Genomic DNA, 15,591 nt, shown 5'->3' on the forward strand with positions numbered 1-15,591 from the left:
TTTTGGAACAAAAGACCTTATAGCCCAGACCACATCACTATCCTCCCACCACCTGCACCCCCCCATACCTTCCTTCCCTCCTCCTCCTCCCCGCAACTTGTAGTTCAAGACTGAAACAACAGTATATCAAGACCACAGCCCTGCCTACTGTAACACATTTACTCAGTCATCACACAGACCCACACGCTCACTCCCTGCTGCCAAATTAAACTGGCACACTGTACGTACTACTTACAGTAGTGCGCATATCTACGAACATAAAGTCAGTTTGTATGACTATGTGTGTGTACATAAATCCTACTGCGCGTTTATCTTTCCCTTCCTTCTACCTAAGCAGACACGAACTTTCGGCCATTTTTTTTTGGGTGCTTGTTGTTTTCACCAAAACAAGGAGCTGTTCTCAGGTCGACGCTGAGCAGCGCCTTCTGGTGAACCTCGGGCTACTTTGGAGGAGGGTAAAATGATCCCAGATCAGTGTCTGTTTCGGTGTCACGCCATCCCCCCCACCGCGCAGCTAGGCGCGCGCGAGCCTCGCGATAGCCTCGCCTACCAGAATCAAAGCTCCGCTCGCGAACTGGATGCTGACAGGCGCGCGTGCGGTCATCATGCAAAGGTTACGTTGGATCGGTTTCAACGAGTCTCGAAAGAAGCCGCTCCTCCGCAGGACCCGCACGGAGCACAAAATGCGAGACGTCTAGCGACTCCGACAGCCACGGAGTTACTCACGTTTACCGGCCCGTTTGGCGACGGCAGGTGTCAAGAACCATGAACGCGAGTTCGGGATTTCCGCGAACGGCAGTGTGTACGCTGGCTCCTCACGGCGGTAAAGTGGCTTCATGAGTGTCCAAAGTAACAGTGGAAGTGGTGGTGGAAGTTTGGAGGCGACGCCATCTTGGTCGCAGCTCTCCTCGTCCCCAACGATTTCTCAACCACAAATAACGGCGACCGCAAAGAGCAAGGAAGGTACACCAGCTCACCCAAGTGCACGACCCGCTCGCATTCTCCCCAAAGTGCGTTCTTTCCCCCCCGAGAAGTGGATTATTCTGGCCGTGTCGAGCTAGCGTTTGTTCAAGTAAAAAAAATGGATGTCAAGTTCAGTGATGCCGTGAATTGGAAGCCAAATGTCAGCTGTCAGTTCAGTTGATGGCCAGTCTAAGTAGCAACGGGCTATCGTGTTTGCACAAAGGCAGTGCTAGCTTGTTGTTTCGTTTTGTTTCGCTGTCATGTTTCGTGATCTCTTGTCACTCGATCGCCGTCGATCCGAAAACAGTGTTTTTGTAGCAGTTTGTAACATCCTGTCAACAGCTTCTAGTGGAATATTAAACAACGCAGCTATGCATGCATCCATTAATGCGCTGTAATGCATGACCCCGCTACTTTGAACTGCCAAACAGGCCGTGGGTTGCACTTTTTTAACCAGTTTGGGCGCATTTGTTGTTCCACGTCTTTTGCTTTGTTGTTGACGTGATGTTATTTACTTGTGACTCGGAGTTGCTGGGTGTAATGTGACAAAACTGGGTAAATATCAGCAGTCGTTTAGACTCTTCCAGCTAAGGCCATTAGTTATAGGGCAGAGGAAAATTACTGAGACAGCGACGGTGTTACGAAGTTAGTCCGAATATGCGTATCAAACTATGCGTAATAGGTACCATACCGATATAGGATACGTGCTCAAGACTATTTTTTTTATTAAAATATTTTTTTTTACGCAAGACCCATAACAATAATGTCCAAATAGACAAAATAATTCTCCCAACACGAAGGTCTAGCTTTATAGATCACTTAACCCAAATGTTGTCTGTCCTAAAATAACCCCACATATTATTGGTATTTTGTTGTGCTCCCAGTTTGACTGCACAAAGGTTTCATAATGTCCATTATGCCTTTTAAGGCTTGCCCCTGTGCCAGAAGCTGTGTAAAGATGACAGCCAGGAAATGTCCAATAAGGAAACAAACACTTGCAGCATACAGCAGGGAGTATGAAGACCTGCCTTCCTCTCACTTGGGAAACTGGTTGTTCTAGGCCCAGTCTGACTGTGCGTGTGTGTGAGATATATGTATATATGTGTATATATGTATATATATATATATATATATATATATATGTATGTATGTGTGTGTGTGTGTGTGTGTGTGTGTATATACTCAACAGGGTGAGGAGAACTGATGCACACGTGTAGCATTTCAATTAGACACACTGCTGCCGTCTGCTTCTTTTTTGAGTGATGTAGCAACTTGTTATTTTTCCTCCATCTGCAAATGTTCAGAAGTACTGAAATCCTGAAATGTTAAACTGCTTGAGGACAGTGCAGTGAGGATGTGTGACAGGCTAACTTTTAAAGAAACAATACTGTAGATGGGCCAGCTGACAATCTTTGTGTTGGCAGACTCAAGCCAGCGCGGTCTGTTCTCGTCCCATTTCTCTAGGTGTAAAACGACCTCCACGCTTTCTGTTTGTACTTACAGTGTCACTCAGCTGCTGTAATTTCCAGCATATATATTGCAAACACGTCTTTTGAAGGGCTGCCTCCTTCCCAGTCGAACGAAATGCATTTTTCTATTTTTATTCTCATTCTTATTTTTCCTCATCCCATCCCTGATACTGTCGGCTTATGTATTTTCCTGCGCTCGTTTTTATTCCTTTTGGGTATTTTTATTCTTTTTTTTTTTTTTTCACAGCAGTGTGTTCTGCTCTAATTCTTTATAGCACGATTATGGGTGATAATATAAGCGTCTCACTGTATTGTGCTTTCGTCGTCATTCCAGGCCCAATGGAGGAGCTGCACAGCCTGGACCCCAGGAGACAGGAGCTGCTGGAGGCCAGGTTTACAGGAGCTGTCAGCGGCAACACGGGAGGCAGCACTGGGAGCACGAGCGGCGGTGCTAAGGTAACACAGTACAGAAGAAGAGATAAATAAATAAAGCCTCCATTTTCATATGTCTCGCTCAAAAACAGTTAGCTAGTGCACAAAAACCTCTTCAGAAAATTTCCCTTTGTGCGTCTTTGTTTCTTGACTCATTACAGAGCTGTAAATGCCTTTGTTTTTCCCTACTGTAGGAGCTACATGAGAAATTAGCTTGAGTGTGAAAGGGGGAAAAAAACTGCCAATCCAATCTAGTTGACAATTGGTACTTGCTAGCTGTAGAAAACATGCTTTACGGAAGTTAAAGCAGCAATGGCTAACCCCCACCATGATCAGAAGTTGCCAAAAAGCGCTACGTCACAGTCCCGGAAGTAAAAACCAAACACGTGTTCCTGCTTGTGGAAAAGCAGGCAAAAAAGTTCCTGTTTTCCTAAAAAGGACATCATAGTTCCTGGAAATGTTCATGATTTGGAAGAGATCCAAGTGACACACCTTAGAACTGCAGAGACTAGATTCCTGTCAGATGAGCCAGCCGCGTCGCCTGCCTTCAGCGTTTGTTTTACTGCTGTTTACGTTTAGTGATCGTTATAGAACTTGAATAGCTGACTTGTGCTGATTGTTCTCTTGTTCTCTGTGTTTGAATTCTTGCTCTGAATAGGGTCTGGCTAATGAATCCTCTAATCACAGCTATGGAAGTCTGGGATCATCTAGTGACAAAGAGTCAGAGGTGAAACTCACATACAGTCAGAGCATATTACACCACTTATTAAAGAGATGCACAGTAATATGTGCTCATAAGCATAGCCATATTGTCAGTGTTTTCCTTGCACTGCCCACTCTTTCTTTTCTGCCTCTCCTGCTACCTCCACCTCTCCCTCTTTTCTCTTCCTAGAACTCTGATTTGAAAAGAGGGAGCTCTCCTGCCTACTCAGTATGTACTCTTCCTTCCTGCTGCTCTTTCCTGCTGAACACCACCACAAGATCCTGCCTTGTTAGATAAAACACAGGGGATTCATGCTTTTCTTTTTTGTTTCATATCTATTTACAGACTCCGGAGAAGAAGCACTCTGAGTCGTCCAGAGGGAGAAAAAGGAAAGCCGATACCTATTCAGAGAGTAGTCAAGGTATGGTGGATGTCTGCGTTAAAGCAGCATGATTCGGGGGGGTTATTGATGGCTGACGTTGAATTTGAACTGTTTTGTTCTGTTTTTGCAGGAAAGACCTCGACACGTGGGCCCAAGATCAGTGACTATTTTGATGTGAGTATTACAAAAACTGGTCTTTTTTCTTATCATTTCGAACCTCTTAAGTCTTAAGTTTATCCTCTGTGCAAAGTTCCAGGGTGGAAATGGTTCCAGTCCAGTCAGAGGTCTCCCATCAGTTCGCCGCTCTCCGCAGAACTCACACTCTGCCCCAGGCTCCATCGTAAGTATTTGAGGGATGAACTGGGGCTTCACCAAAGCCGAGTGTCAGCCAAATAAGGATTATTTAGCACTGTGAATTCTCCAAAGCTACTCTAGTACACGTTAAGAAAACAATATGATGCTGCAAATAAGCATGTGTCCTCTAAAAGTCTTACTCAGGGATCAGACTTACTCGATCGATTATTGGCATTGTGTACAAGTAAATGTCTGTAAATTTAAGATTTATAACAAAACCTTTGTGTGCGTAGATCCGGCAGAATAGCTCCTCACCTACTAGTCTGTGCTTTGGAGAGCACAATCTCAAAGCTTCCTCAAGCAAATGTGTCCAGGTAAGAATCACACACTGACATGATGAGGCTTTTTTCCTTCTTCTTCTTCTGCTTCTTTTTACATTTTTATTCAGGCAGTTGTCGTCTCTTACTGGTGTCTGTTTATTTGGCTTTTTTTAGACTGAACTGACAGGCCTAAAACTCGCTGCCCTGGAGAGCAACAAAAGTTTGGACCTGGAAAAGAAAGAAGGGCGAATAGATGACCTGCTCAGGGTGAGTTAGATCTTCGTGTTGATCAACAGTTGATGAAGGATGGACGGCTGTTCAGATCGCATGGGGCTGTAGTCTCAATATCAGTCAGTTGGCCAATATGTTTTAATCTTCATGGTTACTTTCAAAGGAGAGGAAGTGCCTTTAGTGCCTGGCTCTGACTTGTAAAACATTTATGTTGACTGAGTGTTTACATGAAGATGGATCCAAACTAAACTTGTTGGTCTGGCTGGCTAGCATCATTTTAAATAATCTAGACCATATGTCAAGGTTTTTGTTGCCATGTCCAGTTGATTGATTGGCAAGTAGGCATGATTGTAGTGGACCAAGATTTTCAAAATCATACTAGGTTTATATTACACGTAAACAGTCTTTCATCGTGTTCCTCTTTGTTTTGTTTTTTAACAGGCTAACTGTGACCTGCGACGGCAGATTGATGAACAGCAAAAACTCCTGGAGAAATACAAGGAGAGACTCAACAAGTGCATCACCATGAGCAAGAAGCTGCTCATAGAAAAGGTGTGTTTTCATACACATACATACCTTTGGCTAAAAAAAACATACTACATTTAAAGCTGATCGTTTCTCTTTAACATGTGAAAGAGGAGATGATGCAAGAGTGTGTTACCATGTATTAGCTAATGTTTACTGAGTAATTTTGAAGCTTATTGTTTGCAAAGGTGACGACATTAAAGAAAAATACATTTCTTAGTCCAGTGTTCTCTGGTGTTTTAGCTTTGCTGTGGTGCACAGCTGCTGAGAGAAAGAAAAGCGTGTTTCGGTTGGTAGGTTTTTGAATATCTTCATCAGCCACTTGTTCTCATTCGGATTCCACTGAGATAAATGTAGTATCACAGTGGTGGAAGGACTTGGTGTTTAAACAACCTCTCTTAGTTCAGAGTTGTTTTGTTTCATAATATTTAAACGTTGCTTAATGCACTTTTAGTCTGCATGGTAATTGATCAGGGTTCATCACTGGAATATTTTGCTGGAGTCCTTAGCTTGAATTGAAAACAGTATCGAGCTTCAGCTAAGATACTTCAACAACAGAGCCATTGTTCTAACTGTGTGCCTGCCTGTTTTTGTTCTGTTTTTTTGTTTTTCCCCACAGAGCACTCAGGAGAAGCAGTCATGTCGCGAGAAGAGCATGCAGGATCGCCTCCGTCTCGGCCACTTCACCACCGTCAGACACGGGGCGTCCTACACGGAGCAGTGGACTGACGGATACGCATTCCAGAACCTGATCAAGTGATGTGTTGTTTTTTGTTTTGTTTTTAAATCAAACACAGTCAACTATTATTTATAGTTTGTTTGGATTATTTGTGGAAAAAAAAAACATTTTTTTCACAAGTGATTTTTCTGTGCAAGCTTCACTTCACAGCCAAGAATATAAACAGCGACGAGTTGTCTATATCCAGCCTTAGTGTTTACCTTATGATCCATTTCTTGCTTGTGCCTTTCTTTCTACACAGGCAGCAGGAGGGCATCAACCAGCAGAGAGAGGACATAGAGCGCCAAAGGAAGCTGCTGGCAAAGAGGAAGCCTCCAAACCCTGCAGCTCCCTCCCTCTCTGTGGCCTCTGCGTCTGAGCCCAAGCAGCGCAAAACGAAGGTGGTTAACGGCAACGATTCTGACCCCTTCCTGAAACCCTCCTTGCCCCAGCTGTGAGTACAATGAAATAAGTATATGCTGTCTGTGAGAATGATACTAAACCATAAAAGAATGAATAGTTGTCCTCTCTTCATTGCTTTCTATGGGTAGTTTTAACTTTCACTTTTGAATATTTATTTTTTTAAAGTTACTGAAAGCCGTAGTTAGCAGTGGTGTCATTTGGAATGAGGAAAATTCGATTTCTCTGTGTTTTGGCAGACTGACCCTCGCTGAGTACCACGAGCAGGAAGAAATCTTTAAGCTCCGCCTTGGACATCTGAAGAAGGTGAGTGTTTAAAAAAGAACATCAGCTAATAAACCAACTGTTTGTGAAAACATTGTTAAAATTCTGCTGAAAGCAATTGTTTGACCATAACTATGAGCGAAACGCTTTTAAACTTTAAAATCTTTGAATTTCATGGTTGTCCAGGAGGAGGCAGAGATCCAAGCAGAGCTGGAGCGGTTGGAGAGGGTGAGGAACCTTCATATCAGAGAGCTGAAGAGGATAAACAACGAGGACAGCTCAGCGTAAGTGTACTCGGCAACCCCGCTGAAAGATCTTGCTTACTGACAGTTAAGACGTGACTGTGGATGAGCGTTAGTATTATTTTCCACAGTGGTTATTTAGTAGAGCCGATGAATGAAAACAAAATTGATGTGGAATAAAATCATTAAGTGGTCACATGATGAATATAAATCACAAAGAAGTTGGTGATTGCCTTGAGCAGCTGTGTAGTCATTAGGTTAATTCCTCATTTCATTGGTTACCGAAACTTGCTGTATCACAAGGCAGATGATATAATAGAAACTTCACACATCCTGAATGTATGAATGGTTAGTATTTTTTTTATGCTGTGTTAATTTTTTTTGCTCACTAAGCATCTTTCTCACTCAGATTTAAAGACCATCCCACCCTGAATGAGAGGTACCTTCTGTTGCACCTGCTGGGCAGGGGCGGCTTCAGTGAAGTCTATAAGGTATTGTCTTTGTGGAAGGATCGCGCTTTTCCTGTTTTCTTTTTGGGCGTATGTATGTTTACAGACAAAACATCTGAGTGTGCTTTCCTTTCACGTGCAGGCCTTTGACCTGTTTGAGCAGCGCTATGCTGCTGTTAAAATCCACCAGCTCAACAAGAACTGGAGAGAGGAGAAAAAGGAGAACTACCACAAGTAGGTCTCATCCACAGACACAACATAATTGAGGTCCACAAAGACAACATGTTCCCCTATTTACACATGCTGTTTTGACACATTTTTCCTTCTAGGCATGCATGCAGGGAGTACCGGATACACAAGCAGCTGGACCATCCCAGAATAGTCAAACTGTATGACTATTTTTCCCTGGATACTGACACGTGAGTGACCTGTGACATCTGCCAGCTGCTGCCCTGCTGGGTTCACATATCCTCAGGATGCGCCTCTCTTAGCACTGTGTTAAAAACCTTTTTTTCTAATGGCTGTAAACCAGCGTGGTGCACACTAGTTAGTGTTGAAGCTTTTCAAAGACCAAACCCAGTAAATATTCAAATAATGCATGAATTGTTTGTGTTGTGCCTCGAGGCTCCAGTTCAGGGTGGTATCAGATTAGAAAATCACAGTGGAATGTATGATTCAGTGTTAACGTGCTCTGACAATGGATGTTATTTTTTGAAGGTTTAACTTCTGTCTGTGGGTGTTAACTCAGCACATGAGCTGTAGTCACCCAGACTCGGAGGGTGCTTAAAGGAAGTGGCAGCCAGTCTCACATACCTAAATGAGGGCATTAACTGTTTGTCCAGAAAGACAGTTTAAATATTTCTGAGGTTACTCTTGCTCATATTGTACCAACTTCGCAAAGTGTTCCTTGGATAACTAAGCAGCTCACTTACATGGCTGGAAACTGAGATCAGTCTCATTAAATAGCACAAAGTCCTGACCCTGACCTCTGACCTACATATGGGGGAAGGAAATGTCTCTTCTTAGCCTCTAGGCTTTCCATCTCCTGAGAGAAAGGTATACTGGTTAATCAGTGTATCTAGCTACTTAAGGATTACTAAACTGATGACAAGCTGAAGTTGCAAATACTGTTCTCGTCTTGTTTATTCATCGTTTTTTGTTGTTGTTGTTGTTGTTTTTTTTGTTTGTTTTCCTCTGTATGTAACCATGTGCATGTGTCTTTGTTAGGTTCTGCACGGTGTTGGAGTTCTGTGAAGGAAACGACCTGGACTTCTACCTGAAACAAAACAAGCTAATGTCAGAGAAAGAGGCACGCTCCATTGTCATGCAAATTGTCAGCGCGTTGCGCTACCTCAATGAAATCAAACCCCCCATCATCCACTACGACCTGAAACCTGGTTAGTCTCCTGTTTGACATGAAATCAAAGTCAATTGTTGTTCCTCTAATGATTTTTAGTGTTTCACTGTTAAAGCAGGATATCTGATTGTTAAACACTTACTGAATCTCCTGCGTTTGTGGCAATTAGGTAACATCTTGCTGGTGGATGGTACAGCATGTGGAGAAATCAAAATCACAGACTTTGGCCTGTCCAAGATCATGGACGATGACAACTATGGTGTTGACGGCATGGATCTCACATCACAGGGAGCGGGCACCTACTGGTAACACATATGCCCACACAGACACACACACACTAATGCCCTTCCCAGACTGACAGACAGGTTAAACCCATGATTGCAGATTACCTGAAAGAGACAGCGCACTAAATCTGTGGGCGTATGTCGTGTATAAATTGTGTCTCTGTGCTACTAATAAGATGTACAGTGAATTGTGACTATCATTTTTTAAATATGGTAGGTATAGAGTCAAGTATGGATCTGCACAGGTTACAGTCCTGAACTTACCCACATGAGAAGAACAATAACAAAGATGTCACATGCAGCATGCTATCGCATAGAAGGAAACAGTGGAGGGTGTGGAGGGTTAAAAGTGCCGAAATGAAATAAATAAATACATCTGTGAATAATTAGAAAAATGTGTCAGAAATGAATTTCAATTGAAAGTAAGGAAATAAATATATCATAAATAAATATATCAATAATTATTGAAAATATTTGTTTATTATCTAAAAACATTGAAGTATTTCACTGTAATTATTTCATGACTCGTGTGCTGCAGTGCATCATGAAATCGTTTAAACTGTCGCTACAGCTCGTCAACGTCTGATTGGTTACCTTGCATATGTCTCAAATAATGCACTGATGGGAGTGGTGAAGTGGACCATCAGGTATCCCAGAATGCATTGCGAAAGCCAGCTATTAACTGACCGAGTGATCAGAATGCATCGTACCCACTAAGAAAAGCCTGCTTCAGGCACACAATTTTCAAAACCCCTGTTGACCCTCACCACTCAGTGACTGGTTATATAATTATCCTGTTATATGTTATAACTGACTAGTGATTTCTTATTGATTTTACTGTTTTGTCTTCCTGAGAAAACTGGTTTGGTCGAGATTAATGAGACAAATTGAAAATTCATTTTAGTGCTTTTAGTCCTCAGAGCGTAAGTCAGAGCGTATAGTTTTATTTATAAATAAATTTGCAGCACAAAAAAAATGCACAAAGCCCCAAATTTTGGCCTTTTGTCGAACAGCTGGTGCTCTGTATGCAAGTGTGTAGTTGTGGTATGTCTGAGTGTGTAGATTGTGCCAGGAGAAATTACACCTCTACCGACCTGCCCGCGTATGGAAGCAGCTCAATTCAGTTTTTTAAAGATAATGTCATGTATTTCTGATCTGGTAGCCGATGTCCTTTTTTTTCAAATTTGTTTGCTTAATCTTGTATTTAGGTACCTTCCTCCAGAGTGCTTTGTGGTGGGGAAGGAACCACCTAAGATCTCCAACAAGGTGGATGTCTGGTCTGTGGGAGTGATCTTCTTCCAGTGCCTCTATGGACGCAAGGTGCCGCACCGTAACACCATGCGTCACAACATCCAATGTCAGATGAAGTGACATGAACATTTTGAATTTGAATCTTGTGTTTTGTTTTTACAGCCGTTTGGTCACAATCAGTCACAGCAGGACATCCTCCAGGAAAACACCATCCTCAAAGCCACAGAAGTCCAGTTCCCAGCGAAACCACAGGCCAGCACGGAGGCAAAGGTAACGCACACACAGACACGTTTACGGACACACGAGGGCATTTACGTCACCTTTATTGATACAGCTGCTATAAAATGAATGCTGCTTGCGCTTAGTTTTACTCCTGTTGCTCGATATCTCAAATTGCACGAACATTATGTTCACAGTGATGCAATATTTCAACATTAATGCAATAAAGCTGAAACTCGGGACTGAAAAGTAGCCTGTAAATGGCATCTCCTAATGACGTTTAACTGCATAGCATCTTAATGGTGAGTTGATAGTGGGCGCTGTGGATAAAATCTTCTATATTTTACACCCAACTAAAAGGAATATCCATAGATTTAATAACCATGCTGGGACGTCTGTTTTGGGCCCAGGTAATTCAATACCTGACAAATGGATCTGCTGTTTGACAGTAATGCAAAATCCTGTAAAACCCAAAGTGACATGAAACAGTCCATCAGTAAATAATCACATCTGGCGAAATTTAGAGATATTAAATCGAGGCAAACCTTGTGTACTTGAAGAGATAAACTTTTATATTATTTTAAAACAAATGTAATGACCTATTTGTCTGTGGTGTGAAAGAAATCAGAAAAGTTCACTGGTTTTAGTTTCTCACATTTCAAGATGATTTTTTTCTTTTTTTTAAGCGTAAGCAGGGTGAGACTTGTGTTGCAGCTGCACACTAATGTGTTAACAATTAACAGAGATTTAGTTTGGCAGTCCAGCGACACGTTGACACATGTTCGTTCATCTGAGTCAGCTGCAACCAGTAGTTTCCTATTCCTCGCTTTAGTTGGGTGGGACAGCCAGACATACATGATTCATTATAGTATTTCTTTAGCTAGCTGCTAGCTACGCCCCTTCCTTTATCACGTCTTGTTTCCTACCCTGATAGCATTCAGCTGTTTCTCCAGAGAGGATCTCGTCCTACACTAGACTCCGACTACACCTTTCAGAGCTGAAGTAGCTGACAGTAGTCTGTGTTCTGGCCTGAAAATTTGCTGCAAGCTGGAGTGACACTCAAATGAGAGCCCATAGCTGGTGGAGAAATGTTAAATGTCAGGCACAGCAGAATAAGAATACCCAGCCACCCGCAGTTCACCTGTGAGAGACTTACCGGAGAAGCAGCTGATAATATTGCCTTGCCATAAATAGGATCTAAATTAGTGGCAAACAGTAACAAAAGGTAGAGTAGCATACGTCTCCTATCATTTTAATTTGTGCTCTTTTGTGCTCTGCAGGCGTTTATCCGCCGCTGTCTGGCCTATCGCAAGGAGGATAGGTACGACGTTCACCAGCTGTGCTCGGACACCTACCTCCTCCCTCACATGAGACGCTCAAACTCCTCCGGCTCTCTGCAGCCCTCCGCCTCATCTCTTCCCACCTACTGACTAACATTCTGATGGGACCGTCTAGCCAGTCTTGAGGCAGAAATGTTCATCGATTAGTAGATGTGGATCTTTGTTTTTTCTTTTTCTCCACCTGAGCTGTTGCTAAAACGGATACATTAGCAACAGAACAGCAGAAAAGATGGAAAAATGAGAGGAAGTAAAGGCTGATCATGCCCTTGAACTCAATTGCGTGAGAGAGGAGACGGAGTATAAAGCAAAGGAATAGATGGGGAGAAGAGCGGAAAGCAGATGATGACGACGACGACGATGAATCTAGAGGATTTGTTTAAGGAATTAACTCCTTAAAAGACATTAAATGACCTGCTCCCTTCTCGTAGCTCTATATACATCTACATGTAGACACACGCACGTCATAAAACACCTCATGAGGTGGCTAAAACTCACATCAACATAACGCTGCAGTTACAGTCTCGATGCTAATGAGGGCACTGACCAGCAGGGGTCAGAAGATGGGGGTTAACGGACACACAGAGGAGGCACCGGTGTTTGAGGCGACCTGCTGTTCATTTTAATGAGACGCCCTAATGACTTTACCTGTAGCCTCCTATCTGCACCCCACAGGGATTAACTTAAAAAGTGATCTGAGGACTTGGAAGTGACCACGTAACCTTTATCAGACTTGATGTTTAAAAAAAAAAGAGGAAAAAAAATGACATATTTCTGGATTCAGTTTGCGTTTCCAATCCAGATTACCTTCATCTGGTCTCCTAGCTGTCTTTTAGCACTGCAATGTGGGCTTTATTCCCGCTTCATCAAATTTCACTTCCATTCACTTTTTTTTGTCCTCCTTTTTGTTGCTTTACAACATAATTGAGGTCTACAGGAAGTGGATCTGTGAATCTGTCTTAATTGTTTTTTTTGTTCAGGTAAAAAATCCGTCATGTTGTCCCCCCCGGGGGCTGGATCAGCTGTTACAGCTGTTGCCGTCATCAGGACGCAGAATTGGTTGTAGATTTCACATGCAGGAGACGTCAATCATTAGCAGATCAATAATATTGAGGCTTTTCCTTGCTACCACTTTGCTCCGTTTAATTTGTATCTCCTCCTGAAAGCTGTTCTCAGTTTGCTGCTATAAGTGTCGCTTTTAGTTTGTAACACGTCTGTGAATGATTTTTCACCTCGCATATGTGCATACTTGAACTGTGTTAAGAGGATTTTTTTGTTTTGTTCTTATAAAATAAGACGCCCGCTGTGCTGTTCAAGGGAATGCGACACATTCTTCTGCCACCAACATTCAGCCTCTGTGTTTTTTTGTTTGTTTTTTTTGGTCTATTTCCCACCCACAAAACTTTTTTGGATTATTTTGATGTAAAAGTCCGACAGACCTATAGAGCAAAGGCCCAGTGCGCTGTGTAGTGAGAAATGTTCATGCCAGCAGAAGTGTGCACGCTCCAGGTTGGCTGTGGTTGCAGCGAGATTTACTGCGGCTAGAGTTTGAGTGGATATATCCAAATGTTGTCATTGTCTAAATAAAACACTTACCTGTATGGTTTTGTGCCTTTTAAGCCCTCTCAAATGTAGGCAACGTGGATCCCGGATTGGTAAGAATTTTATGTGCCGCAAGTGATAACGGGATTGATAAAAATAATGCTTTGATTTAAACATTTATCCTGAATTGATTGTTGAAATGTTAGCTGTCATAGGGGTAAAAAACAAACAAACAGAGAAAGTCAACATCAATTCAGAAACATTACAAGAGCATTAAACTGCAGGGGAGGAGCTCCCATGGCTTGTGTGAAAGTGAAAGCAAGTGAGGAAGTAGAATAACAAGTTTCAAGTTTAATAAAAGAAACAAACACACCGCCCTCTGTTTTCATCTGCTGAACAGAACGGTGTGAAATATCAGGTACACACAGCAAAACGTGCTTTAATAGAAATACATCCATTAGTAAAGTAAAAGCCATATCATGTTTGGAATCTGATGCTAGGCTTCGTCGTTAAAAGATTGCCTGACAAGTACTAGTTCCTGCTGTGCGACCCATATTTCCTGTGGAGGGTTATGTAACTTTGGTGGAAGTGCAACAAGATGGAGACTGGAGGAAGGCGATAACACCCATGTGGTAATTGCCAAAGAAAGTCTGTGATATTTATATTTATGTATGCGTAGCTATACATATATAGATATAAAAAACTTGGTAGTCACTTCATTAGTTACATTAATGGAGACAGTTTTTCCTTAAGAACTTCCCTGAGTCTTTGTGGCATGGATTCGACAAGGTGCTGGAAACATTCCTCAGAGATTTTGGTCCATATTAACATGATGACATCACAGCTGCAGCCGATTTATTGGCTGAAATCGAAGATGACGATGTCCTGTTCCACCACATCCCACACAGATTGAGATCTGCTGACAGCGAGCTTATTGTAATGTTCAAGAAACCAGTTTGAGATGATTGAGTTTTGCGACGTGTGTTATACAGGCACGATGGATACGCTGGTAATAAAAGGGATGAACATGGCCAGTAACGATATACAGGCAAGCTGGGGTGATTAAACAATGCTCAGTTGATACTGACTCCGAACTGCTGGTACAAGGCAGGATGGACCCATGCGTTCATGTTTTTTATGCCAAATTGAGAGCCTATCATCCGAACGTTGCAACAGAAATCAAGGCTCTTCTGACTGGGCAGTGTGTTTGCAGCTTTCTGCTTCGCAGTTTTGGTAAGCCACGTGTGAAGTTTTAGTTTCCTGTTTTTAGCTGACAGGAGTGACACCTGGTGTGGTCTTCTGCTGCTGTAGCTCATCTGCCTCCGGGTTCTGTGTTTTGTGTGCTTAAAGATGCTCTTCTATTCAATTCAATTCAATTCAATTTTATTTATATAGCGCCAAATCACAACAAATGTCGCCTCAAGGCGCTTCATAGATACAGAGAAAAGCCCAACAATCATATGACCCCCTATGAGCAAGCACTTTGGCGACAGTGGGAAGGAAAAACTCCCTTTTAACAGGAAGAAACCTCCGGCAGAACCAGGCTCAGGGAGGGGCGGCCATCTGCTGCGACCGGTTGGGGTGAGAGAAGGAAGACAGGATAAAAGACATGCTGTGGAAGAGAGACAGAGATTAATAACAGATACGATTCAATACAGAGAGGTCTGTTAACACATAGTGAGTGAGAAAGGTGACTGGAAAGGAAAAACTCAATGCATCATGGGAATCCCCCGGCAGCCTACATCTATTGCAGCATAACTAAGGGAGGATTCAGGGTCACCTGGTCCAGCCCTAACTATATGCTTTAGCAAAAAGGAAAGTTTTAAGCCTAATCTTAAAAGTAGAGATAGTGTCTGTCTCCCGAATCCAAACTGGAAGCTGGTTCCACAGAAGAGGGGCCTGAAAACTGAAGGCTCTCCCTCCCATTCTACTTTTAAATACTCTAGGAACAACAAGTAGGCCTGCAGAGCGAGAGCGAAGTGCTCTAATAGGGTGATATGGTACCACAAGGTCATTAAGATAAGATGGGGCCTGATTATTTAAGACCTTGTATGTGAGGAGCAGGATTTTGAATTCAATTCTGGATTTAACAGGAAGCCAATGAAGGGAAGCCAAAACAGGAGAAATATGCTCTCTCTTTCTAGTCCCTGTCAGTACTCTTGCTGCAGCATTTTGGATTAACTGAAGGC

The 15,591-nt window shown here is 42.6% G+C and overlaps 1 protein-coding gene across 3 annotated transcripts; it reads left to right on the forward strand.

Annotated features, from left to right (window-relative positions):
* The first annotated feature begins 495 nt into the window (after positions 1-495).
* On the forward strand, positions 496-13,795 carry LOC146498186 (serine/threonine-protein kinase tousled-like 1-B). Of its 3 annotated transcripts, none has more exons than XM_085139706.1 (22): positions 496-963; positions 2,767-2,888; positions 3,523-3,591; positions 3,757-3,795; positions 3,913-3,988; positions 4,080-4,123; positions 4,206-4,289; positions 4,537-4,617; positions 4,738-4,830; positions 5,236-5,346; positions 5,939-6,075; positions 6,300-6,491; positions 6,697-6,763; positions 6,908-7,005; positions 7,373-7,454; positions 7,555-7,646; positions 7,742-7,831; positions 8,640-8,809; positions 8,939-9,074; positions 10,262-10,373; positions 10,467-10,574; positions 11,804-13,795. In XM_085139706.1, exons 1-22 carry the CDS (start codon positions 837-839, stop codon positions 11,951-11,953), a joined length of 2,280 nt encoding a protein of 759 aa, XP_084995832.1. In that variant the 5' UTR covers positions 496-836; the 3' UTR covers positions 11,954-13,795. The 3 variants fall into 3 exon arrangements, with proteins under 3 accessions (XP_084995832.1, XP_084995831.1, XP_084995833.1); XM_085139705.1 differs by having other exon boundaries at positions 497-963; positions 4,200-4,289; XM_085139707.1 differs by lacking the exon at positions 3,757-3,795 and having other exon boundaries at positions 499-963; positions 4,200-4,289.
* The last annotated feature ends 1,796 nt before the right edge of the window (positions 13,796-15,591 follow it).

The sequence above is a fragment of the Neolamprologus multifasciatus genome, chromosome 18 (assembly GCF_963576455.1).
Source record: "Neolamprologus multifasciatus chromosome 18, fNeoMul1.2, whole genome shotgun sequence".
NCBI lineage: Eukaryota > Metazoa > Chordata > Actinopteri > Cichliformes > Cichlidae > Neolamprologus > Neolamprologus multifasciatus.

Excerpts from the sequence above, each read along its gene's own strand:
- LOC146498186 (XM_085139705.1), top strand. The coding sequence starts at position 837 with ATGAGTGTCCAAAGTAACAGTGGAAGTGGTGGTGGAAGTTTGGAGGCG. Across the intron at positions 4,618-4,737 it reads CCTCAAGCAAATGTGTCCAG|ACTGAACTGACAGGCCTAAA; the intron begins GTAAGAATCACA and ends GGCTTTTTTTAG. Across the intron at positions 7,832-8,639 it reads TTTTCCCTGGATACTGACAC|GTTCTGCACGGTGTTGGAGT; the intron begins GTGAGTGACCTG and ends TGTCTTTGTTAG.